General features: G+C 37.2%; 5 protein-coding genes across 6 annotated transcripts; 3 read left to right on the top strand and 2 right to left on the bottom strand.

Moving 5' to 3' along the window:
• The first annotated feature begins 1,602 nt into the window (after window positions 1–1,602).
• On the top strand, window positions 1,603–3,224 carry LOC101312878 (B3 domain-containing protein Os01g0723500-like). The gene is made up of 4 exons (XM_004308855.1): window positions 1,603–1,668; window positions 2,184–2,469; window positions 2,581–2,678; window positions 2,949–3,224. Exons 1-4 carry the CDS (start codon window positions 1,603–1,605, stop codon window positions 3,222–3,224), a joined length of 726 nt encoding a protein of 241 aa, XP_004308903.1.
• A 3,704-nt stretch (window positions 3,225–6,928) lies between these two features.
• LOC101308126 (delta-1-pyrroline-5-carboxylate synthase-like) lies at window positions 6,929–13,318 on the top strand. Its single transcript, XM_004307530.1, has 20 exons — window positions 6,929–7,115; window positions 7,349–7,420; window positions 7,529–7,632; window positions 7,731–7,833; window positions 8,011–8,172; window positions 8,379–8,656; window positions 9,007–9,157; window positions 9,315–9,479; window positions 9,621–9,698; window positions 10,011–10,100; window positions 10,368–10,454; window positions 10,605–10,691; window positions 10,774–10,870; window positions 11,006–11,109; window positions 11,250–11,325; window positions 11,887–12,037; window positions 12,147–12,215; window positions 12,498–12,564; window positions 12,640–12,710; window positions 12,982–13,318. The coding sequence occupies exons 1-20, from the start codon at window positions 7,056–7,058 to the stop codon at window positions 13,061–13,063; spliced, it is 2,154 nt and encodes a 717-aa protein (XP_004307578.1). The 5' UTR covers window positions 6,929–7,055; the 3' UTR covers window positions 13,064–13,318.
• Window positions 13,319–13,451: 133 nt separating this feature from the next.
• On the bottom strand, window positions 13,452–14,910 carry LOC101307833 (uncharacterized protein At2g39795, mitochondrial-like). The gene is made up of 3 exons (XM_004307529.1): window positions 14,582–14,910; window positions 13,882–14,225; window positions 13,452–13,792 (listed from the first exon to the last, which is right to left on the bottom strand). Exons 1-3 carry the CDS (start codon window positions 14,828–14,830, stop codon window positions 13,633–13,635), a joined length of 753 nt encoding a protein of 250 aa, XP_004307577.1. The 5' UTR covers window positions 14,831–14,910; the 3' UTR covers window positions 13,452–13,632.
• A 565-nt stretch (window positions 14,911–15,475) lies between these two features.
• Window positions 15,476–18,786, top strand: LOC101307537 (CASP-like protein At3g53850-like). Its single transcript, XM_004307528.1, has 3 exons — window positions 15,476–15,930; window positions 17,375–17,507; window positions 18,336–18,786. Exons 1-3 carry the CDS (start codon window positions 15,800–15,802, stop codon window positions 18,528–18,530), a joined length of 459 nt encoding a protein of 152 aa, XP_004307576.1. The 5' UTR covers window positions 15,476–15,799; the 3' UTR covers window positions 18,531–18,786.
• Window positions 18,787–19,359: 573 nt separating this feature from the next.
• Window positions 19,360–22,132, bottom strand: LOC101307053 (mannose-1-phosphate guanylyltransferase 1-like). 2 transcript variants are annotated; one of them, XM_004307527.1, is made up of 6 exons: window positions 21,932–22,091; window positions 21,775–21,805; window positions 21,013–21,145; window positions 20,786–20,848; window positions 20,437–20,676; window positions 19,360–20,325 (listed from the first exon to the last, which is right to left on the bottom strand). In XM_004307527.1, exons 3-6 carry the CDS (start codon window positions 21,121–21,123, stop codon window positions 19,654–19,656), a joined length of 1,086 nt encoding a protein of 361 aa, XP_004307575.1. In that variant the 5' UTR covers window positions 21,124–21,145; window positions 21,775–21,805; window positions 21,932–22,091; the 3' UTR covers window positions 19,360–19,653. The 2 variants fall into 2 exon arrangements, with proteins under 2 accessions (XP_004307575.1, XP_004307574.1); XM_004307526.1 differs by lacking the exon at window positions 21,775–21,805 and having other exon boundaries at window positions 21,932–22,132.
• Between the last annotated feature and the right edge of the window lie 2,575 nt (window positions 22,133–24,707).

Genomic DNA, 24,707 nt, shown 5'->3' with positions numbered 1-24,707 from the left:
TCTAAACATGTAGAAGTTTAAAAGCAGCAGGGTCTAGAGAGAAAGCATAAGCAAGCAGAAACAAGAAGCAACGGCCAACGGGCATCAGATGAGACTGATGGGTGCATTAAAACTCAACAGCTTTTTAGAAGAGCAAGCTTGCACAAGAATAGGCAAACCATATCTGATTGTAGGAAGGAAGATTGCATCAGAGCTCAAAGAGGCCATCAAATTGAACACAAACCACACCCATTTTACTGATACCATCTCTCTTTGGATTCAATGCTTTGCTCATCTACCATGCCATTTATCTCTTTTGGGTCTTCAAGCCATTCATTCAGGGTTTACATTTAAGAGACTTCTGCATTTCTTGTTCTTCCCAAGGTTAGTTTTTCCTTTTCTTTCTAAGTTTATTGTGCCTATTTTTGGTCTCCATTATAGTTTGTTGAAATGAAGGATCATGAATGAAGTTGGTGAGGTTGACAACTCTTTAGCTTATGGAATCATCAGGTGAAAGTAATGCAGTTCTTGAATCCCAAGGCTCAAAAGAAAACCAACCTAAAACAAATAGCAACAGCTATCAGAAATTTAAAGCACACTGATTTTTCCAGTCTGCACAAAATCAAAATGAATTGACAAGGCAGAACAACTTTGCACAAGATTAGGCAAGCAATATTGCAAGGACTACTGCATATAATAGTTTACAGGCCACAAAAACAGCAACCAAGCTCAGGAGTCAGGCTGGTTTGAAATTAAATACTAATGACATAGAATTTATTGCTCAGCTGGGTTTCTTCTCTGTGTGTATGTCCTTTTGGAGTCAATGCTTACTGTATAACATGTCCTTATGCTCACTTCATTCAGCTTCATTCTTTTTTTAGGCTTTTTTTTTTTTTCCTCTTTCTTTTTGTTAGTTTATATATTGATCTTGGGGATTGAAGGCAGTCCCACAATTACTCTTCTTCTGCTACCTCAGGTTCAACCCTTCTTCCCTTTCTCATTCTTCTCTTCTTCCTCTTCATCTTTAAGTTTCTTTGGAAGTAGCAGTAACTAACTAAACGAATTCTAATTTTAACTTTCAGAGTTTACACTAGAGAGAGTTCTGCAATTCTTGTTCTTCTTCAAGGCTTCAAGGTCAGTTTTTTCTCTTCTTTCTTTAATTTGTTGTACCTCTTTCAGTTTTTTATTGTAGAGGTTTGCATTTTGTTACTCCAGTTTGCTTTTGTTTTGAACCATCCATATCTTTTCTAGTAGATGCTGAGCCTCTAGGGTTGTAACTAGTGAAAGAAAGTTGAGCCTAGTGTCAAAAACGGTCTGGAAATAGTACAAGTACTATAGCATAAGAACAAGGTATATAACTATATAATTTCACTCAGAAAGATACCCTTGAGGTTCATTCGATCTATTATTTTACCTTCAGTCTTTAAACAGCCACTTCCTTCAAAGCTATATTTACCTTTCATCCTTGAGGTTCCTCTTATCCATTTAGTACTCAAAGCTAAAAGCTGTGAACTATAATTAGTATATGATGAAACTGCTTCCAAAGAAACTTATCTGTGACTCAAATATTGAGCAATTGAGCCTATAATCTAAATCCAAAATAACTGCAGGTAACATCTGGAAATGGAACGTTCAGTATCAGCGACAGCCTTTTTCACGGTCCTTGTTGGTGATTTCTCTGAGAAATTGGTAACGTCTTGACCTCCCCTTTCAGTGTTTTCAACATATTTCCTACATTTATGAGTGTGCAGTTCTCAATTTTAATTTGACGTATTAGATATTCATGAATCCATATCTTTCTAGTGTAATCTGTATCAAGTGTATGATTTTCATCAAATGTTATTATAATTAATGTGTGATACTGAATCATGAGTCTGTATCTTTCTAAAATGGTATGTAGTAAATGTCTGAGATAGAGTAGTGTTATTCATCAACATTTTGAGGAGTATGGAATAGTAGTGACATGAAGCTCAGGGAAAATATGCATTTCTAAAATGATCTCACCTCCTTTACTGAATGAGTCAATGATCAACAGTACAGTTTTCTAAAAAGGTTTGAAAGATCTGGCTTGAAATATATCCAAAGATTTCAATTATTTTTTCCCATGTGTTGTAATACAAATGAAATTCTTGTTGATGTAAGAACTATTGATTGCTTAAACACTTAAACATTAATGTTTTCTGATAAGCAATTATACTCTGTAGAAAATGCCAAGAGCTTTTGTCACCCACTTCAATGGACCAGCACTTTGCAAACTTCAAGGCCCTACTGGAAAATCCTGGGATGTGAAATTGGAAGAGAAAAATAATGAAATTTTCTTCCATAAAGGCTGGAAGAAGTTTCTGAAGGATAATTTTTTGGATGGAGGAGACTTTCTGGTTTTCAATTATGATGGTGATTCGTGTTTCAGTGTGACAATCTATGATGAAAGTTCATGTGAAATGGACATGGAAGTAGCCAAGACAAAGAGAAGTGGCGGTGGTCGAAGAAGTAAGTTTTAGTTTGCTTTAACTCTCTACAAGACCAGACAACTAAATTTATTTTCATCTGCCAAGTAACTTACATTCTTCTGAAATCGTATTTCAATTTGGGACTGTATAGGGGATCACATTTGGCCTGGGGAGTCAAGAATCATTGAGTTCAACTCAAAGCATTTTTGCTTCAAGAGGACTTTTACGAAGCACAAATTGTATCAGCTGGTGAGTAATCAGTGGTCATACTACCCAATGAATAAGCTTATGATGTGTCTAAAAGCATTTTTCTTGTTATCTTTGAAAATAATCATTCTTGTTTTTTGAGTTTTGAATGCAATGCATGAGAACAAGAATTTTCAATCATTTGAGTGAAATTTAGAGTTCCATCACTTGGCAGCAGGAGAGTTTTCTTCTATTTTTGGTCTTTTGTCAACTGCAAGATCAATTCATTTCTTATGTTTTGTCCCCTGATATCAAGTATTTTCCAACTTGTAGACCATTCCTATAAAGATAGTCAGGGCAAAGCTTCAGATGAGCAAGCAGATTTTGGAGCTTCGGGATCCAAAAAACATGTCATGGCCTGTTACAGCGACTCCCATCCCAGATGGTCGTCTACTTATGACCACAGGCTGGTGTGATTGTTGCAAGGCGAACAAGATTGAGGAAGGGCACACCATTGTCTTTGAGTTTGTGAAGGGACATGTGAAGCTCCACATCTTTAGATCTGAGGGGTGTAATGTGATACTCATAGGTCCAAATGTCATAGATTGAAGCTGAGTCCCACTGCAGGTGCAATACTGATTCCAAAATGCTGTGATGAATGGGAATGTGATCGGAGTAGTAACTTGTCTGTTTGAGTAAAGGATGATTTGTGCTACTTAAGTAGGGTTTTATTTCATTTCCAAGACAGTTCTATTCCTCATATATACATTACTGGTTGTTGTTTGGTATGTTTTGTGTTGGACTATTGGGATTTGAATGCAATTAAAAAGACTAGTTGTGATTTGAATGATCCCATAATGAACTAACGACGGGAAAAGGGGCTTAACGTGTGTCGATTACAGTTGCGCGCACTGCATTTCTACACTAATCGGAGCCTGTGATCTCTGTGACTATAAGTTACTCGGGGAAACATATTATCATGATTTGAACAAAAAATGCAACTACTGTCTAGCTTCTAACCCTTCTCTTCATCTTAGAAGTACAAACTGCCTTATCATAAAGCCTATCCCATAGATTGTTAGGAATTTGAAATATATGCTCCATGCCTGGTCATACAAAGGACCAAAGATTCCCATAAATGCTGTGAGGAACCCAAATAAGCATTTCATATGATTTTCTTGGTCTTAATTAACCAAGCTGTTGCCCTCATTATCAACCGATTGGTTTTTGGTACACATTCGCATGCAAGTGCTGTTGTTTCTCACAATGCAAGCTCAAGATTCAGTGATGGTGCTCGATTTGGACTTGGGGCAGAGGTAAAACATCATTTTCGTATTAATAAACTGATCAAGTTACCGGTATCGTTCATCTGTTATATTTCCAACAGGTAGGGATAAGCACAAGTCGAATTCATGCTCAGGGTCATGGACTACTGTTAACAACGAAATGGTATGAAGTGACTAGCTAATGATAGTGATTTGCAATGAAACATGTCCCATTAGTATACGTAGTTTAGTACTTCACCATCTTCTGAATCGGTTTCGTGTCTTGTATTCTTGGCCATGCGGGATTATCAGAGCAAGAGGACAAGTCGTTGATGGTGATAAGGGGGTTGCTTACACCCACAACTCCACAAGAACCTCCAAACTGAGACAGATGGAGGGACACAATAAGAGAAGAAAAAGGAAGACTCCATTCATTGATATTTCGCGCTGGCTTCTTGTTATATCCATTCATATATATATAGGAGAGCTTAGAACCATGCATGCATGGGATGGTGGCATGCATTGAACCGCTAGCTATCCCCTGCCCTTTTTTTCTCAGACGTGACATTTTGCAGCTACTGATTTCTTATTCAGAACTTTCACCAATTCTTCGAGGAAGAAGTCGTAATATACGGTTTCGGTTCTATGAATCTTAGAAACTTTTCTCAGTAGTATTCCACATTTTTTATTTGACTGATTTGCGCTGAGATCTGAGACTCCATCTTTGAATCTTTAGTGTGTTTAGGTGATCACCTAACCTCGATCATTTTGAGAGAAACATGCATGACATTAGAAAAGATATATTACTTTGATACATCCTATCAGTCACATTCATATGATACCACATTAATTGGGACGTGAAATCCACACTCTCATTTTCTATTTTTGACAACTGAAATTTTGTTTTTAGTGTGAATGATGACTAAAGATGAAAAGTGGGAGTGTAGATTTCAATTTAGAGAGTGTGGATTTCACTTCCCTACCAATTTTGCGAGAATTAGTCCTGTCAGTCATACCATATATAGGTTCAAATTTCAAACTGCATTATGAAATATGTGATGTTTTGAGGTCTAACTGTCCTAGTTATATACTTTATTAGGAAAAACAATTTCAAAATCAATCTATAGTCTGGCTTCACATACTTAAAAATAAATGTAATTCATGTGAATCACACATCTTAGATGCTATTCTCGAATGATTTAAAACTACTTTCAAAACATGAGTTTGTCTTTTTAAATTACAAGAGATTGAAACTCATGTGATCCACACAAGTTAGATATATATTCTCCTCGAACGGTTTAAACCTACGTCAAATCACACGCGGTTCGAAACAAGTGTTTTTCAATGCAAACTACAACGTACTCGTAGATCATTGCTCCACATGGTTCGTTCAGATGAGTTACGTTGAGACCTCGAACTCGGATTACAGTTGGGAGAGATTGTTTAGGTCAGGAAAAGAGTTAACCATGTTCTAATGTCCGAGTGACCACAAGAGCCAAATGACACGTAGTGCTTATCATTAGGCTTAACGACAATAATCAAATCGCACTTATCGCATTAGATCTGAAAACGAAAGCAGAAGTTTGTGAAATCATTGATGCAGCGGCGTCCGTTTGCTTCAAATTTGACACCTATTTCAGAAAGTGAAATAGACATCTCATGAAGAACAGTCGTACACCAATTATTCGAGTTTGGTCAGAAACCTATTTGCACATCGACACGTAGAGGAGAAACTGTGTCTGTTCGTTTCAGTTTTCTATCTTCTACTTTCGTCTCTTGCTGGTGGTGGTTAGTGAAATGCTTTTCTTCATAGGGTTCTTTATATTTTGTTTCAAAATTTGAACAATGAGATTATGTAAACGAGCATGGAATATTTCTGAGATATGCCGTTTAGAGTTCCAGCTGCTCTGTGTTGATATAAAGTGCCTACGATCTCATGAGATTGAAATGATAGCTCCTGCAAAAGAAAGAAACATGCATATCAGCATATCCATGATTCTATCTTGGCACCATTGTCGACTAAATTTTGATTACATAACACGGGGATACAATAATACTCACCAGAGTTCAAATTTGTCGTGCACTTACAATTTGAGAAGCTATCATCACTAGATCATAGTTTTACGATAAACACAATAGCTAATTGATATACAATCCACCTCAAAACATGAACATGTTACACCCTTACAGATTTTACTAAGATTGGTTTGTTGAAAACAATTGCTTATTAGTTGTGGATGATAGTATATATTGTTAATGATAGTAAAAGCATTTCGTAGAAGCATTGCTTATTAGTTGTGGATGATAGTATATATTGTTAATGATAGTAAAAGCATTTCGTAGAAGCATTTTGCAACATTTACACATCATTACATGATGAAAATAGGTTGTATCGTAGTTGTCTATAACATAATTCGTTTTAGCGTACGTGAAAGATTAATGTTTTTTTCCACTTCACGATTAGAGAATCAGTAATATCAAAATATGAATTTTTTAGTTACGGATGATAATGATATCAACGAGGTTAAGAGCATTTTGCACCATTCATGGTGGCTATTCTCTATTTTTATACCTGTAAAATGGTACCACTCTAGCTTTCAAATTAGTTATGACCGATAAATGAATTGTAAATAACCCGTCCTCCTCTCTCTTAATTCATCAATGACCAAGAACTTGTCTCATACTTAATTAGCAACTTGCATAGTTTAGTCTCTACCCTCATTAAGCTAATCACCTTCCCCTCTTCCAGGGTTTGCTGTCTGACAATCTGACCAGAACTCACATGACACGGGTTTCAGCATCTTCCTCAACTCTTTGTCATCTTGTCCACTTAACCACGAACCCGCCACCCCGCCGCCTATTTAACTATTACATACACTCACACCCACGCCACTACTTTAATCCCTCACCCTCCTCCCCAATCACCACTCGCCACGTCACACATCTATCGGGTTTCCCCATACTGCCCTCCCCTCCATCCTCACGCCGGCGTCCCATTGGTCTGTGACGACTATTTGAACCTCCCAGCCACCGCAGATTTAGCAGCAAACAACGGCTGCATTCTCTTCTCCGAAAAAAAAACCCTATCAAAGATAGAAAGAAAAAAGAGCAGACACCGCCGAGTTCGACTCGTTTGGGTTTTGTGGACCGAGTTTTGACTCGCCGCCGGGAAGTGATGGGTGACGTGGATAGCTCTCGGGGTTTCCTCAGAGATGTCAAGCGCATCGTGCTTAAGGTGGCTCGCATTCATTCTTTTTTCACAACAAAGTTTCAATCTTTATAAAGTTTCAATCTTTTTCCTATAATGAGCATCACATTTTTAGTAAAGTTGGAATCTTTTACTTTTTCTGGGTTTAACTCTTTTGGTTTTTTTGTGTAAGATTGCTTATTAGTGGATTGTTTAACTGTGGATAATGAAATTTTGACATTTTTGGAGTTTTTTTTTATTCTGTTGTTGGATTTGTGAAGGTTGGGACTGCTGTTGTGACTAGGAAAGATGGGAGGATTGCGCTTGGGAGATTAGGGGCGCTTTGTGAGCAGGTATGTGAGTTTAGTGTTGAATTATGTATGTAAAAAGGTGTAGAATTGTTTCAGTGGACAATTGAAAATGTTGGGTCTGAAAATGTTGAATCTTGGATTGCAATGCAGCTGAAGGAGTTGAACACTCAAGGATATGAGGTTATATTGGTGTCGTCTGGAGCGGTGGGGCTCGGCCGCCAAAGGCTCAAATACAGGAAATTGATTAACAGCAGGTATCTGTTGCTGACACTTTTGAGGAAGCAGTTTAAAGATATTTTTGAAAGATGATTTTTTGTCGATGTATGTATTGATAGTTGTTGGATTGTTGCAGTTTTGCTGATCTTCAGAAGCCACAAGTTGAACTCGACGGGAAGGCATGTGCGGCAGTTGGACAGAACTGTCTGATGGCTCTCTATGATACGTTGTTTAGTCAGGTAAATGCCATGATCTTCTGTAAATTTGTTCTCAAGATGTATCAGAGGCGTGCGTTGGATTTGATGTTTGATATTTTAAGTTCTTATGAGTAAGAACTTGTGAATTACTATTAACATCCACATCTTGTCCTCTTAAGGCCTTATTTGTTTCTCTAACTTTTCTGTCCTTCCTTACAGTTGGATGTGTCATCAGCGCAGCTTCTTGTAACAGATAGTGATTTTAGGGACAGAGATTTTAGGAAGCAACTTAGCGATACAGTGAAATCATTGTTATCTTTGAAGGTTATTCCCATATTTAATGAGAATGATGCAGTCAGTACGAGGAGAGCTCCATATGAGGTATAGTACCCTTCTATGGAACCTGGTTTAGTTTATTAATAGTGGGAACAATTCATATAAAATAAAACGTTTTGAGACTACTGAGGAACACAGACACACAGTATGCTTTCTTACACTTTCTCATACCTATATTCCTTTTTAACACCAAGTAATGCAATATGTCCAATACATAGTCTGCTCATTCCACAGTTTGACCATGTTTGCAGGATTCTTCTGGTATATTTTGGGATAATGATAGTTTAGCAGCTCTACTTGCTTTGGAGCTAAAGGCCGATCTTCTTGTTCTTTTGAGTGATGTTGAGGGTCTGTATAGTGGGCCTCCAAGTGACCCACGTTCAGAGCTTATCCATACCTACATAAAGGAGAAGCATCAGACTGAAATTACTTTTGGTGACAAGTCTAGAGTGGGAAGAGGGGGTATGACTGCTAAAGTAAAAGCTGCTGTTAATGCTGCTTATGCTGGCATCCCTGTTATCATCACCAGGTGTGATTTAATACTGATTGTGTCATTTATATAAATTTAACTAGATGTATAATATGGTGTTTGGAAGCTTTCAAGCTAGTTCTGAAAGAAAAGGAAAGCAAAGAAAAAAGGACTATAATAAATTTCAGGTTCTATATCGCAAACACAGTATCAGTTTTCTGGTCAGTAGATATTGATTGAGGGGTAAGAAAGATGTGGATATCCCGTAAGACGTTAGTGTCCCAGATACCTCGAAATTGATAAGTTAGATAAGATTGTACTCTTATTTTATGGTAATTCCATGCAACTTGCAATCAGAATCCAATATGCTTTCGCAACTGTGTACTGATTGTTTATCCTTCCATTTACAGTGGATATGCTCCTGAAAACCTCACTAAAGTCCTTCAAGGGGAACGCATTGGTACCCTCTTCCATCAAGATGCACATTTATGGTGTTCTGTTAAAGATGTTGATGCAAGAGGGATGGCAATTGCAGCAAGGGAAAGTTCCAGACGTCTACAGGTAGCTTTGTTTGCTTCATCTGCAAAGTTGAACCTATTTATTGATTCATAAAGTGTTTCTTCGACAGTTTCAAGCACTCTCTGCCCCCATAATTAAATAGCAACTGATATCGTTTAAGTTTAGCAGCATAAGTGGCTTGTTAATATTTTATGTACAGGCCATGACTTCAGAGCAAAGGAAAAAAATTCTTCTGGATATAGCCGATGCAATTGAAGCAAATGCAAAAAAGATCAATGTTGAAAATGAAGCTGATGTTTCTGCTGCACAACAAGCAGGATATGAAAAATCCTTGGTAGCTCGTCTGGCTCTAAAGCCGGGCAAGGTAAGCAAACGAAGTTCAGCTATATTAGATAAATGTTACTTTTCACCATCTTTTGGTTTATGTTTGATGCCACCTGTTTATATTATTCTTGCTTGACCATACTACGATTATGTTTCTGAATGTGCCTTTTATACTTGGCAGATTACAAGTCTTGCAAATTCTGTTCGTGTCCTTGCAAACATGGAAGATCCAATTGGTCATGTTTTGAAAAAGACTGAGGTAATGCAGAGTATAAGATTATCAATTATGACTCATGACAATGTGACAAAACAATGCTCAAGAATGTGGATAAAATCAAAAATATAATATATGAAAAATGAAGAAGAGAGTACCAATTCAAAGTTTTAAAGTATTAACTCTTTATAAATTTCTTAAACACAGATGATGACAGTCATTGACATGTAGAATCTGTGTTAAATAATCTACAATGTGTTTTTAACCAATTATTTTTTTTCTCAGTAGAGCACCTTAAATTGGTTTTTCTGCTGTTTATGAAATGCTGATGATTCTGTTGCCTACTCGTATTTCCAGCTTGCAGACGGTCTTGTCTTAGAGAAAACATCAAGTCCATTGGGCGTTCTCTTGATTGTATTCGAATCCCGTCCTGATGCACTAGTACAGGTAAATAATGAAATTTTGGAATATCAAATTGCATGTTATTAGTTCAAATATTGATGGCTGAGATGCACAAATGGGTGAAGTCCATCCTGAGATGTTACAATCTTATTACAGACCATAAGAGATAATTTATGCTGTTGTTTACATGAGAAATTTTAAGGAAGCTAATGTCAAAGGCTTCTGATTCGTTGTATGTGTTGCCAAACAGTTGACTTTGCTCCTCATTCTAATATAGTTTTGGTTTTCTTTTCTTTGGCATGATTTGAATAGATAGCTTCATTAGCCATCCGAAGCGGGAATGGGCTTCTCTTGAAGGGGGGAAAGGAGGCTAAGAGATCGAACGCAATTTTACATAAGGTATGTTTTCTTCAAATGCTTTTACAGAATTTACATACAAGTTCTTTCTCAGATAAAATAAAGTTAAATTCATACAGAGAAATAGATATTTCCAATTGATTTTGCATAACCAGTGAAATCATTTGTTGTACTTTTCATGAAAAATTATAGGTTATTACAGAAGCCATCCCAGAGAGTGTTGGTGGGAAGCTAATTGGACTTGTTACTTCAAGAGAGGAGATTCCAGATCTGCTTAAGGTCAGTAGAAGTTGGATTGACAACCTAATTTTAGGTTGACTTTGACATCAAAGTTGATACTAAATTCAGTCATATTTTTCAGCTTGACGATGTGATTGATCTTGTGATCCCAAGAGGCAGCAATAAACTGGTTTCTCAAATTAAGAATTCGACCAAGATTCCAGTTTTGGGGCATGCTGGTTAGAAAATTAATTTGTTCTTCAACTTATATATAGTCTGCACTATTTGCTCCACTTTCCCTATGGTACCTGATTTTTTAGAAGAGCATGATGGTGATCATTTTAGTAAACCAACCTGTATTGTTTGGTATGCAGATGGAATATGCCATGTTTATGTTGACAAGTCTGCAAATATGGATATGGCAAAGCAAATTGTTTTAGATGCAAAACTAGATTATCCAGCAGCCTGTAATGCAATGGTAATTTAAATACTATTCAGATCCTTGATTACAATTTCAGATAGCATCTTAATATCTTTCCAGTGCAACTTTTGAACTTGCATTTTGATTTGTGTGTATCACGTGGAACAGTTCTTTATTCCTTCTTTTGCTATTCTCAGGAAACACTTCTTGTACATAAGGATTTAATGCATACGACTCCCTTCAATGATCTTATTGTTGACCTTCGTTCTGAAGGTACATTTTGTATGCGATTAACTTTTAATTGTTGTAGAATATGAAACATCAGATGTTTTGCTACCACCCTCACCAATGTATCTCCATCTCCCATGTTGTGGAGTTGCATCACCATCTCTATACTTATGTGGTATTTCAAATTTAGTTTCTTCTAAACATTTGGAAGTTCTTACCTTCTTTTAGATGCTCAAGAGATTGCATAAAGAAAGAAATTCTTTCTTCACCCTGTTTGCATCTATTTGGAACATGTAGAGTTCTAGTGATACTTGATACTGCTAATATGCCTCTTCAGTATGCTTCACACTTGTGTATTCTAACACTGGTTGAGCGTTAATTCCTTTTTGCACTGGTGGGAGTTGAAAATGAGAATAAATAATATTTCCAGTTGCAGTCTCACTGTCCTGCAATATTTTGTTTAGTTTTATTGTTCTTTCTCCTTTGTCCTGCTTTTCTCTCCCGATCTTTTAAAACTTGGGAGCACTTTAAGAAGATAAGAAACATTCTTTAATGTGCCGCTAGAAGCCTAGAAGAATCTAAGAAATTATATTAAACCATATGCAGGGGTTACATTATATGGTGGACCAAGGGCGAGTGTGTTTCTCCATATTCCAGAGGCACATTCGTTTCATCTAGAGTACAGTTCATTGGCTTGCACTATTGAGTTTGTGGATGATGTACATGCAGCCATTGATCATATTCATGAACATGGAAGGCACGTTGGATTTTTTTTTTACATGAGATGCATTTCAATTCTCTCCCTCTCTTCTCTCTCTGCACTTCTGTGATGTATGTAAAGTAAAATCTGTTCCTCCATTTTGCAGTGCACATACTGAGTGCATCATTGCAGAAGACCAAGAAGTTGTTAATGCATTTTTTGGTCAAGTTGACAGGTAAGAATGTTTCACCTGTCTTGTGGTCTCACTTCCAAATCTGTGCATTCTTGTCGGATAGCACTTTATCACTAAGAGATGACACAACTTAGTTAGTTCTGCCTGAATGGGAACTTTAAGCATATGTGTGGAGTGGCTGCTCTCAGAAAGTATACCAAGCAGTTTCACTTAACACCAGCTTTTCCCATTGCTCCAAAAAGTTTCTCCTAGTTTTTTTAATATTCTTACTCAAGTCATTGTATGATACCTAATCAAATTGATAATTGTTATAAACATTTGCAGTGCTGCTGTCTTTCACAATGCAAGCACAAGGTTTTGTGATGGTGCTCGATTTGGACTTGGTGCAGAGGTATAATATCACTTCAGCAACAATTATGAAAATACTGCTATATCTTGTATTCAATTCTCTTCTACTGCTCATCAGGTTGGGATAAGTACAAGTCGCATTCATGCTCGGGGTCCTGTAGGAGTAGAAGGATTGTTAACGACCAGATGGTACGAAACCTGAATCTATCTCTTGACTTAAAAATAACAATACTTTTACTTAGAGCACATCACACGGTCACCTAAAATAAGAAACTTCTTTCCTATAGAGGTCTAGGAAAAATAAAAGTGGTAAGTATTGCATGAGCCTCTTAAGTCTTAACTGATGACAAGACTTGTAGTAATATGACAGAACTCATGTAAGTCGAGTTGTATAGGAGTGGGATAGTTCTATTTCCATTGACATTCATGTGGTAACAGTTTACTTGGTGATAATGTGCAGGATTCTGAAAGGAAGTGGACAAGTAGTGAATGGTGATAAGGGGATCATTTACACCCACAAGGACCTCCCAATTGAGCCCTAAACTATCCAAAAGTAACAGCAACCTATTTCCAGCTGGTTATTTCGAGAGTGATAAAGAGAGAATAACTGAATAAGTAGCGGCGAGGCTATTAGCCTGGTGGTCTTCTGTTCTTTATATATGATTAATCGTGTATCCCCTCACATTAGTTAGCAAATTGATAGCCCATTTCAATGAAATCGTTTCTTACTATTATCTCTTCGTCTTATTGATGAAAGACTTGATCCGGCATAAAAAGACTTTCAAAATCAATTGTTAGAGACTTAATGTTATGGCAAAGACTTCATCCTGCCTTGCCTAATCAATGCCTAATTGAGACTTCATGTTATGTCACCTCCAGACTTTCGATTGTTAGGATTTTTGGTAATAATGTGATGAGAAAACTAAGAAGCTTGAAAAATACTGTCACGTAGAAATCGACAAAAACATAAAATATTACTCAAATGATCACTGTCATATCAAAACAGTGCCAACATAACGCACATCAAGTTTCAATGAACTACATAAGTCTCTTCCTAAAATATAGCATCTGTTGCTTAAAGCTAGAAGTTCCATAATGACCGATATGACACTCAAACTTGAACAAACTGTTTCAGTTTCTTCAACCAATTCTTGTATTCCCTGCTGTCTTTGTTGATCATGTACTCATGCAAAAAGTTGGTTGTGCTGGGCTTAATTCCCCTGATCTCCAAGTACTTGTGGAATGACTTCTGGAGATTCTCATCCAGATCACTGCAAGCAAACATTCATGTAGTTTAGCAAACATCATACAAAACCAAAATCTTGAATCAATGTTACACAACTAACAGTTAGACGCTTACTTGAAGTCCGGCCCTTCATAGGCGATTTGATCCTCAGCAGTGTCAGGATTCTTGACTAGCAAGCTCTCAATTGCAATCTCATCAGGATAAGCATTGCAGCTAAACTCAAGAACCGGAGCCCCATTACCTTTGGAGACGGTCACGACCAATGGAATGCTCGATTGATTGGCATGCTCGTTACCATCATCATCCACATCATCATCCTCACCTTCACCAGTAACAAGATCAGGCATGTGAACTTCCACCTCAATCTCTTCATCTTGATACGTTCTGGTTAGTTTCACAGTCTGAAATCCGGGCACATCTTCCACCTTAAAAGGGAAACCACTCGGAACCTCTTCAATCTACAACACAATAGCACCCCATCAGTGATCACTACCTCAATATCCTACATCATTCACAATCACATCCTTATATGCATAAACACAAATAGGGTCTCTCTCTCTCAACTTCCAACACATACAAATCAAAGTACCCAAATCACACACAGATCAATTCTTATAATACCAACTAATTCTTACTCAATATCTCAAAATTACAGCTCCAAAACCTAATTAACCAAAACCATAAATCACAAAATCCGAACAAACCCAAATGAATTCTAACCAACACTAACAATTCCAAAGCATCAAAATCCAAACTTTAACTCATTTCAATACAAATTCTCAGAACCCAAAAAAACCCTGAAAGAAAACCTCACCTCCTGCTCATCGGTCTCCTCGGCGCACTGAATCTCGGCGTCGATGACTCGGAGAAGGCTGTCGTCGGCCTTGGAGTAGTAGCGAGGGTTGGGGGCCAGAGGGCTCAAAGAGGGCTTCCGGGCGGCGAAGCTGGAGTGGTTTATGGCGGTGAACACGGCGGCGTGGTAGTTCCGTTGGCCGCGGACGAGGCGGGAGGCTAGTGGGGCCAGAGATGAGGCCGATCGGCGAAGGATGGAAGTGAAAGCCATTGTGTTTTGAGAGGAGGAGAAGAGTGAGGGTTTAGGGTTTTAGGGTTGAAGGTGCTTAAAGACTGTGGCTTTATAAGTGGAGGAGGTATGATTCGCTACGGTTTGGTATTTTGTGGTGAGAGATTGGGACCACTGGTGTATGTACACATCAGCTTTGGTGGGCTGATGAGTATTCTAGAGCTTGGATATTGTTTTCCACAATGTGTTTGTAAAAAGTTTATATATGCTTGAAGAGAATTGAGAAATTATTAAAGTTCTTTTCGTGTCTAGATATATTGAAAGTGAAATTTCAAGCTTTAGACGACAATTTACACAAAAATATAAAGAATTGAAAGACTTTGTAACAAGATATTGGAAAATAATGGGTAATTTTTTCAAGTCTTTGTAATTTTTGTTTTTTCTTTATATTAATATATCATTATTCGAAGAGTCTTTAATACAGGACGTATAGTTACACATGACGATATAGATAGTTAGATTAGATAACTTTACATATGCATAAGTGACTAAGATCGCACAGATTTACTTTTACTCTGTGCATACAGCAATTTTAGGCTTTGTTAGCCAAAACTCTTCCTCAATTATTTGTTTTCTTCCTTTTCTAGTTTGTGTGGATATATGGTTTTCCTAATTGCTTTTCCTATTGGACTCCTCTCAATTCTCAAATAGAAGATTCAAGGAAAAAGGGTCCCTTTTCATTTTGATATTCATATTCAGGTCCAAAAGAAAACAACCCAGGTCTTCAGAGACGTAATATTTTTCCATTTCAACCATCTCTATATGTTCTTCGGCTCTATCTCGACTACAACTGTGAGAAACTGAGAATCCCACATTTCAATCCCCTTGGGAAAGTTTGATTCTTTAGATTCTTTATCAAGTGTTGATTCATAGCGGAGTATTATGAAAAGTAGAGTATATTCTTCTGTAGAGCTCAGAAAGGGGTGTTTCTAAGTCAGAGGGAGAGAAGAGATGAAGGTGTTTTTTGGGAGTCCAGGAAGGATAAGTGGGCTTCTACTCAGAATTGGACAGTGCTCTTTTGCTGCTGCTTCCATTGGGGTCATGGTGTCTTCTCATGGCTTCTACAGCTCTACTGCATTTTGGTATATTATATTACTTGGTCTTCTCTATAGCTCTTTTTTGCATTTTGGGTCTCAGTTCTCATCCATTTCTTCTGTTTGTATGGTTTGTGTTATGTTTGGGTTGTTGGGTGGTGCTTGGTTCTTGTTGCTTTGGCTTTGTTCTCTATCAGGAACATTATGCAGTGTCAATTGTGCTTAGAATTTCACTGTGTGTTGTAAAGGATCAAACTTCAGTACCTGGGTTTTGTTTTTCTTGGTGTTCTGAATGTTATAAGTTGTTCATTGGCGATTTCAAGTTAGTGAATTTGCAGCCAACATATATGTAAGAAAGGTTTCAGAAAGACAAATGTGTTTTACTTGTAAATAAAGCAAGAAAGAGTACTGAGAGAAACAAAAATTAGAAGATGTAGAGTGCCCAGTAATCATGGATTCCCTGCTTTTTTCACCCACTACGTAGAAAATGATGGAGGAAATGTTGGGTTAGGTAGATGAGAAGATTGGTAAGGTTGAGGTAGTAGGGTGAGTTTAGGAATACTGTGAATTAGTGGACAGTTTAGATTAAACATCATCCTTGTAAGAAATCCCTATAGTCGTTAGCAGGATTACTTTAGATTTTAGTCTCTTAGTATTTTGAAATGTTCATTAGCAGCTCCATCCAAGTTTTCAGCTTAAAAGTGGTATAACCAAATTTAATGTTATAGCCCTTTCACCTTTGTATGCCTTATTGTTCACTTACTGACGTATGCTTGAAATGGTAGTTCCTGAGCTCTTCTATGGTTGTTCTTGGCCATTTTCATCTTGATTCCAGATTGGTCCCACAATGTCAGCTTGAATCTGTGCATTTGAAACTTACGCCTTTACATAGAAATCTATAATCACTAAAGGACGTAGAGGTGAATTTAGTTCAGAATGACTTACAGCATACCTAGGAAGTACTAGTAGTCCAAGTGTCAATGTTCAAATATACCATTCCTTCATCCTGGGTTTCCCTGCCATTCTGCTTTCGGGCAGGGAATATTTGCTTCTTATTAACAAGTGTATATAACTATAGATCCCTTGGAAAGTTAAATTCAGCTTTCCCACTTCCGTAAAGGTTTGAACAAGTTTCTTGAGATAGTCTGACCAGAAAGATTCTCTTGTAGTTTTCATGTACTTATATCTGCATACACATGATTGTGCTAAATTTATCTTGTGTTTCGACTTTTGGGATAGTAGCAACTTTTGTATTTCTAACTTTTGTTTCTTAATGTATATGTCTGTGTACAACTTGAGGGCAAATCATATTTGTGCTTATGTATTCAACTAAGGTTACCACGGTGCATGTTTGTGTTAGAACTTATACTGCTAATTTTTTGGTCACGCTGATCTTAATGCATAAGATTGTTCTCTTTATTCTATGGTTTTGACGCAAAGTGATCTGCTAAGTCTATCTGCCTTATAATTTTACCTACATTTGTGGATTCAGCTATTTAATTGCATCAATGGGGCTTGAATTCCTATGGAGCTTTGGACTTGCTTGCCTTGATTTTCATGCCTTGAGGTCAAAGAGGAGCTTGCAGAATCCTGTTTTAGTGAGCCTATTTGTTGTTGGAGATTGGGTAAGTTTCTGCACTCATGAAGTCTATGTTTATACCTGTGTGTACTGACCAAGGCATATTTAGCATCCTTAGTCTCATTGGTTATGCATCATGGAAATGGAGCTGTTGGATGGATGTACAGGGAAACTTGGAGACTAGATATGAGTTAGAAATGACTTTTGTTTTTACCCTCCTGAATCTTTTCCTGATAACGCAAACAAACAAACAAAAAAAGTAAACAAGAGATTTGTTTGTTCTTTTCCTGATAACGTAAACTGAAGTGTTATATCAGTTGTCCTTTTATTTCAAATGCAAAGAATTGTTGCTGATAGCGGAACAATTGGATATTTAAGAATAACTTAGCGAAACTGCAGCTTAAAATCATTGAGGAAAAAAAACATTGTCAGGCTAAAGTTGAATCTGACTCTGTTACCCTTGAACTTATTAAATTACGAAAGAGCAATGGAATTTTCTGACTCTTGAATTTTGGTGATTGTGTAATGCTTACTTGGAAGAAGCATAATAAGAGAGGATTCTTACTATGTTTGAATCGGAACAGCTTAATTTGTATTTCCCAAAACTAGTGCCCTAGTGCATGAATGCCAGTTTTTCCAAACATTGTAGATTCATAGTAGTGCTTCGAGTGTGGCTTGTTATATAAGTTGCAAATAGACTAAATACAAGCAAGCCATCATGTTTCAGACTTGGTTCCTTGTGTAGTTCAAGCACTTTGCTCGATACAAAACTCTAGAGTTAAATCATAATGCTTCAGTTAGGATATGAAGCAGCCTTATCATTAAATGTGTAGTTAGTTAGCTAACTCTGTGTTTAACAAAAATGAAAATGCAGGTGACGGCTACTCTTTCACTGGCAGGTGCATGCTCATCGGCTGGGGTGGTAGTCCTGTACTCGAGAGACTTGGATTACTGCGGAAAGATGCTTCCATGCACCAGGTTCCAAATCGGGGTGGCTTTTGCTTTTATCTCATGGTTCCTCCTCGCTGTTTCCTCACTTGTCATGTTTTGGCTGCTAGGTGCAGTGTAAAAGACAACAATTTATACCAACTTCACAAACAACTTACTGTTTGATATTCCTCTGTAAATATAATGAGACACACATCAAAAAAGACCAGTTTTGACTCTTGATGAGTATATCTGAGAGCAATTTTGCTACAGATTTCTGAGTCCATAAAGTCTTGTAATTGGATTTTGGATCCATGATTTAAGAATGAGCACGTGTTTTAGTTTTCTAATGGAAGTAGGTCTGGAAATCTTATACATTATACAATCTTATTTCGCTCAATTATTGCCTCTGTCTCTGTAGCTTTTCACATGGTAGACCTCCCATTCCCCATCGTTTTCCTCCTCCTTTTCCTTTCTAAATTTCATTAAATTTCATTCTTGTTTTTAATTGTCACTTGAGGACAAGATGATGACAGTATGGATCATTTGACAGTGGCTTGTTATTTTCACTGAAGTATCTATCTTTTTTTTATTAAAGTATCTATCTTGCCAACACTCATTGTTCATAAAAAATGAAAGCCATGATAGGATTTGTCTGTCAAATTTAGCTGGATTAAGATGGCTGAAGTGTTCCTGCCACATAGAACTGTAAGACAACAATCACAACACCTAGAGCTGTTTCTTTGGTTCCCAGAGGGCCAAATTTGCTTTTTTAGGTCACAATCTCAGTGATGGTAATGAACAAGCAATTATGAGACGGGATGAACTTTATCACGAAACGATTAGCAACAGATTAGCAAAAAATAAACCAAAAACAGTTCAAAATATGCCACCGACACTCTCAAGAGAATCTTATTGGGTCATCGAAGAGATCCCAGCACTAAAAACATAGTACCCACCAGTGACCACTGCCAATTTTAATAACAAAAATGAGTGATGTACTCATAAAAGAATTCAAGCTTGATAAGTTACAAAGCCAGAGAAACAAACCTTGATAATTTATTCCTATATACATACAATACTACATATTGCACAACAATCAAGTCAAAGAAGACAATGACCCTTCAAACATAACAAGGAGCACAGAACCTTTACACTGAGCAAGAAAAGAATAGGAAAAAAGAAAAATGCATTTAGGACAAACTAAGTTACTAACTCTCTAGACACATTCTGTGATTCCTTGAAAACAAAACAAGAGCATACCCTCACATAACAATCTCTGGCTTCAAAATACTCGACTTGATTTCTTTGTGAGGCAAAACCACACCTCCGTTGCTGTAGATTTCATCACTTACGTGAACATCTTCACCGAGGATAGTCATGTTCTCCACACGAGCCCATTGTCCAACAGTGGAGTGCCACCCAATGATACTGCCGGAAATGCAAGCATGCTTCTTGATCCGAACACCACGCATTACTGTGCAGCGAGAAAGTCTAACTCCTGATTCGACCACACAACCGGGACCAATTGCAACATCTGGTCCAATCAGGCACCCCTCACCAATCGTAGCAGTCTCATCAACCAAAACATTTCCCACGATGTGAGTGCCTTTGGCCAACTTAGATGAAGACTTCTTCCTCAACGAGTCTAAGTACAGTCTCAGGCCTGTGATATAATCCTTTGGCTGTCCAATGTCCATCCAAAACCCTGGGAGGACCATTGCAAAGAGCTTATTCTCTGATGCAATCTTTGGGAAAACCTCTTTCTCAATTGAGGTTGGTCTCAGTTGAATACGATCAAGAACTTCAGGATTTAACAAATATATTCCAGCATTGATTTTGTTGCCAACAAACAATTTTGGTTTCTCCACAAATTTCTCCACTTTCCCTGTAGACTCTTCCAAAACCACCACTCCATATTTTGATGGCTCATCCACCTGCATGATAAGAAGACATTAATTTCCAGGCCAGTTCATTTAAAAGTTTCGACAACACTTCCAACAACAAAAAAATGCAAATTATCAAATAAAATTATAATAGGGAATTACCTTGGTCACCATTATAGATGCCTCTCCTCCATGGGATTTATGGAATTCAATCATTTCTTTTAGTGGGTACTCACTGATAACATCACTGTTAAGGACAAAGAAGGGTTCACCAGATTGGTCTATCAGTTTGTCCCTAGCAAGAGCAAGAGGACCAGCAGTGCCTAGGGGTTCAGTCTCTTGTGAACAAGTGATCTTGATCCCAACCTTTGTCTCAAACTCTTTTAAGAAATTCAGCATCACCTGTGAAAATAAGAATGAGTATAAGTAATCAATAAAATTTCAGTAGCATCAAAAGCTTCACTAACAAAAAAAAAAATTGAAAATACATGATTTACCACGCATCATTTACCTCTGGTTGGTAATTGATAGCCAGAACCACTTCAGTCACACCAATTGCCTTCAGCGCCTCGATCTGGAAAAAAAATGTACCAATGCATTATTTATGGGAGAGCTCGTGACATAATACAACATCTCTGCGCAGGCAAATACCGTCATTTTTTTTATTAAACAACTTCATCTTTTACTTTTTAATCTCTATATTTCCATGACATAGGAATGAAGATCATGAAATTGTACCTGATGCAGGATCATGGGTTTGTTGGCAAAGTCAACAAGTGGCTTAGGGACACTAAGTGTCAATGGCCTCAAACGTGTTCCAAAACCTCCAACGAGAATAAGTGCCTTCATCTTGATATGTCCTCTGCTTTCCCTGATATTAACACAGTCAGAATACCCTCTACAATATCAAAAAGTGACAGTAAAAGAAAGATGCTATCAAGAAACAAGAACACGTTCCAGGCTGGATGTTTTAATGAAAACAAAGGCTAATCGTTTTGCATCAGAATCCAGTAGAAAGAAGACTGTTGCTTCAAGTACACTACACAAAGTTTAAACCTCTTATATATTTCTTTTGCTCACTTGCCAGCTTAATCATCAATTAAAAAGAAAAACAATTCTTGATCCCCCCAGATCTTGATAACGAAATAGCACCAAAATTCAGCCACAGAAACAAACAAAACCGACGAAACTTCATAGACAACATGATTCACAGTGCATTAATCAAGATACAAACAAAGCCACATTACTTCCAAGGTGTCTAATTCCCTGCCCCGCCATACTGCCTTATCTTGTCGAAATTAAATGATTTTTAATACCAAATTTCACAAATTGATGGAGTGAAGGAGAAAACTTTTCGAAAGCAAAATGCAAAAACAGCTGTAAATGATTAATAATATGACCGAAATTCAATGTAAGGCATCTGTTTTGAACCAAATTGAACCATTAGATCGCAAATAAATCAACATATCAATCACCGTTAGTATCGGATCTGACCATTACCATCAACGCGAATCGAATTGTAACCAAAATCCTGAATCGAAACAAAACAAATCAAATGATACACACACCAATGCCCTGCGCATTGTCCAATCCAGCTCAAACAGATCAACAAAATCTCAAATGTTTGACCAGGACTACTCAATCAATCTCAATTTACCTCGGATCTCAGCGAATCACACAAACCCCGAAACCGGAGGAAGAGAGCTCGTGAATGGGGGAGGGCGGCGAGGCCTTTGTGAGGTGTGACCCTAACGGTTTTGATTATCCGTCAGGGTAATGGAAGAAGAAGAACCAGAAGAGAGGAGAGATGAAGCTGGTTGGTTTTGCTGGAAGGCGTTTCTTTTTTCTTGGGTTGGTTAAAATCAGCTTCCCTCTATCCATTTATATACCCGCCCACATTAACGAACCCCCTCCTTTTTTCTTTTCTTTTTTCTTTTTCTTTTTCTGGCGGATATTTTAATCGGGTTGAGTGAATTTCCGATTAAGCGTGTTCACGTCCGCCCTTTGTTTGGGACTTGGCGGGCGCAATTTCGGGGCTGTTTCGTAATCTCGTCTCCTTCTTCTGTGGATAAATTAGTACCTTTCGATTTGTTTTTGTTTTGGCGAAAATTATTTAGATTCTAGAAATTGAGATACGGTCATGGTCCTTTCATTTAGTAGGATTTTACTTTTTGGCCAATCAGAGTGAGGGAATGACGATGAAATGTGATGTTGATAGAGTTTCACTTCGAATAGCTTTGGGATTTTACATCTTGCATAATGGTATCAATGTTTCAAAAGGAGAGTGTTTGAGGCGATGATTTGTCTAAGTGTTATGTTTCATAAGTTTGGGACGTAAATTATTCATACATGTAGAAATAACTAATAATAATATTCTTTTATAGATATCCTCAAGACGTTTTTGGTGAAATCTTGCACGATTCACGCCTGAGACATGCATGCCTAAAGCGATGCTATAAAAACTAAATTAAAATATATTGTTAAATAACAACATTTATTATAAAAACAGAACTTTTAGTTTATACATGCATGCCACTCCATAGCATGCTCCTTGCTGCACTTTTGTTTGGGGGAGGAGCAGTGACGAAGAAAGCATTGAAGTGCAATCTGTTTCCTAACATGTAAGAGATGCTCTTTTAAGTATCTCTAAGAAAAGATTAGTTAAAATTTTTTTTAGGCGATAAATTTATATTTCTCGGTTTACTGGTTTTTGAATGTTATTGTGTGAACAACCATAATTGTCGAATAACATTCTAAGTTGATTTCTTTAAAAAGTTTCAAAGTTGTATCAATCTCGAACAACAATAAAATCTATGTGCTGATTTATCTCTTTATATAAATGTTATACCATAAGTACGAGATTCTCCAAGTGAAAGTGAGTTTTCATTTGGGAGAATGGTGAAGGAGTATCTTCTACTAATTTTTAAGCTATAGATGCTTAGAAGAACAGAAATAGGAAAAATTAGACTACTAATTAAGCTTCGGAAGAGGAGCTACTCTAAAATATTAGTACATTGACTTTAATCAACTTTGATTAATCTGTCGTGTGAAGCTGTAACTCAATGGATTAAAGTGTTAAACTAGTAGATTATACACTTCAAAGTTCAAAGTGTAACAGTAAAATAGAAAGTGGTAAATGATTAATGATGTGATTGAAGAAGATGCAGTTTTCAAATAATACTATTTGCCTTCAACATCAAGTAGCAACTTGAGGCCAGATTTGCCAACTGGGCAAAGCATATTCCACATAAGATGCAAGCACCTACCGACCCAGATTGAATTGTGCGTTTAATATAAGATCCACATAATTCGAAACAGAAATGTGACCCGAAATCAATGCTAAGTATAATTCCAGCTAATTTCACTTTCAGCCTCCTCCACTTTGCTTGGTTCTCACAGAAAATAGCGACCGTCAATGTGCATCTAAACAAAGTTTGATGATACAAGAGCGAAAATGAGGATCAAGTTGAAGCATATAAACTAAAACAGAAATGCATTTAATGTGATTTAGTGAATCACGTCAGTAACTAACTCGGTTGGGCAAATAATTCTAAAGTTAGAGGTTGTTTATGTCGGCTAATGTCACAATTAAATATTAGTAAGGAAAGAGACAATCGTAATTTATTTCCAATATATGTCACTCGGTTAAAAAGCTTATCGATTACATATGTTCTATTTCTTTTTGTGAATAGGCAGGAAAAAAGACTCAACACGTAACCTTACGATTTACCAAGCTTTTCACATAGCCTTCAAAAGAAAATTTCATGAGTCCAACACTTCGAATATGTGTGTTCTTAAAAGTTCTGGTTGTTCCTCTTCACAAGTTTAATATGTGATGTAGGTCTTCATGCAAGTGACCTAACTATAGTAGTTGACCTTTTAGGATCCCTGCTTTGACCAAAGATCAAGTCATATATATTTGGCTATGCTCCATTGCTATTCCTCCAAGCATTGGCTGCCCTATATTCTGCACTTTTTCCTTTAAGTGTGATCACACCAACCCAAAATGGGTATGTGAATATGAGCTCAAGCCCCAAATCCAAGTCATTGTTTCCCTTTGCATATTTTGTCAAAGAAGGCATGCATATATTCGTTTTCTGAGCTAACCTTGAGTATCAAAAAACACGAGTAAGAATCACCAATCTAATATATAATCTATAAATCTTATCTTCAACTACAATTCATCATATTGGTAGCTTAGCTAGTTGAACAGTTAGGACAACTCATGCCAACACAAGATGTTTTCTGTGGGCGCCTCTTGTACTTTGCTGTATCTTCTGGCAAATTAAAAGATGATATAAAATGCATATGCTTATCTACATAAGTTGGTGCTCCAACATATGCAGCCGGAATTTATATCGGAAGTCATTTATCGTGTGCCTAGCTCAATAAGATTATGCACCGGCACCGGACTCCTGTGTATTGACTATTAA

Source organism: Fragaria vesca, linkage group LG7 (genome assembly GCF_000184155.1).
Source record: "Fragaria vesca subsp. vesca linkage group LG7, FraVesHawaii_1.0, whole genome shotgun sequence".
Taxonomy (NCBI): domain Eukaryota; kingdom Viridiplantae; phylum Streptophyta; class Magnoliopsida; order Rosales; family Rosaceae; genus Fragaria; species Fragaria vesca.
Note: the sequence above shows the minus strand (reverse complement) of the source record. Positions and strands in the feature narration are given on the sequence as shown.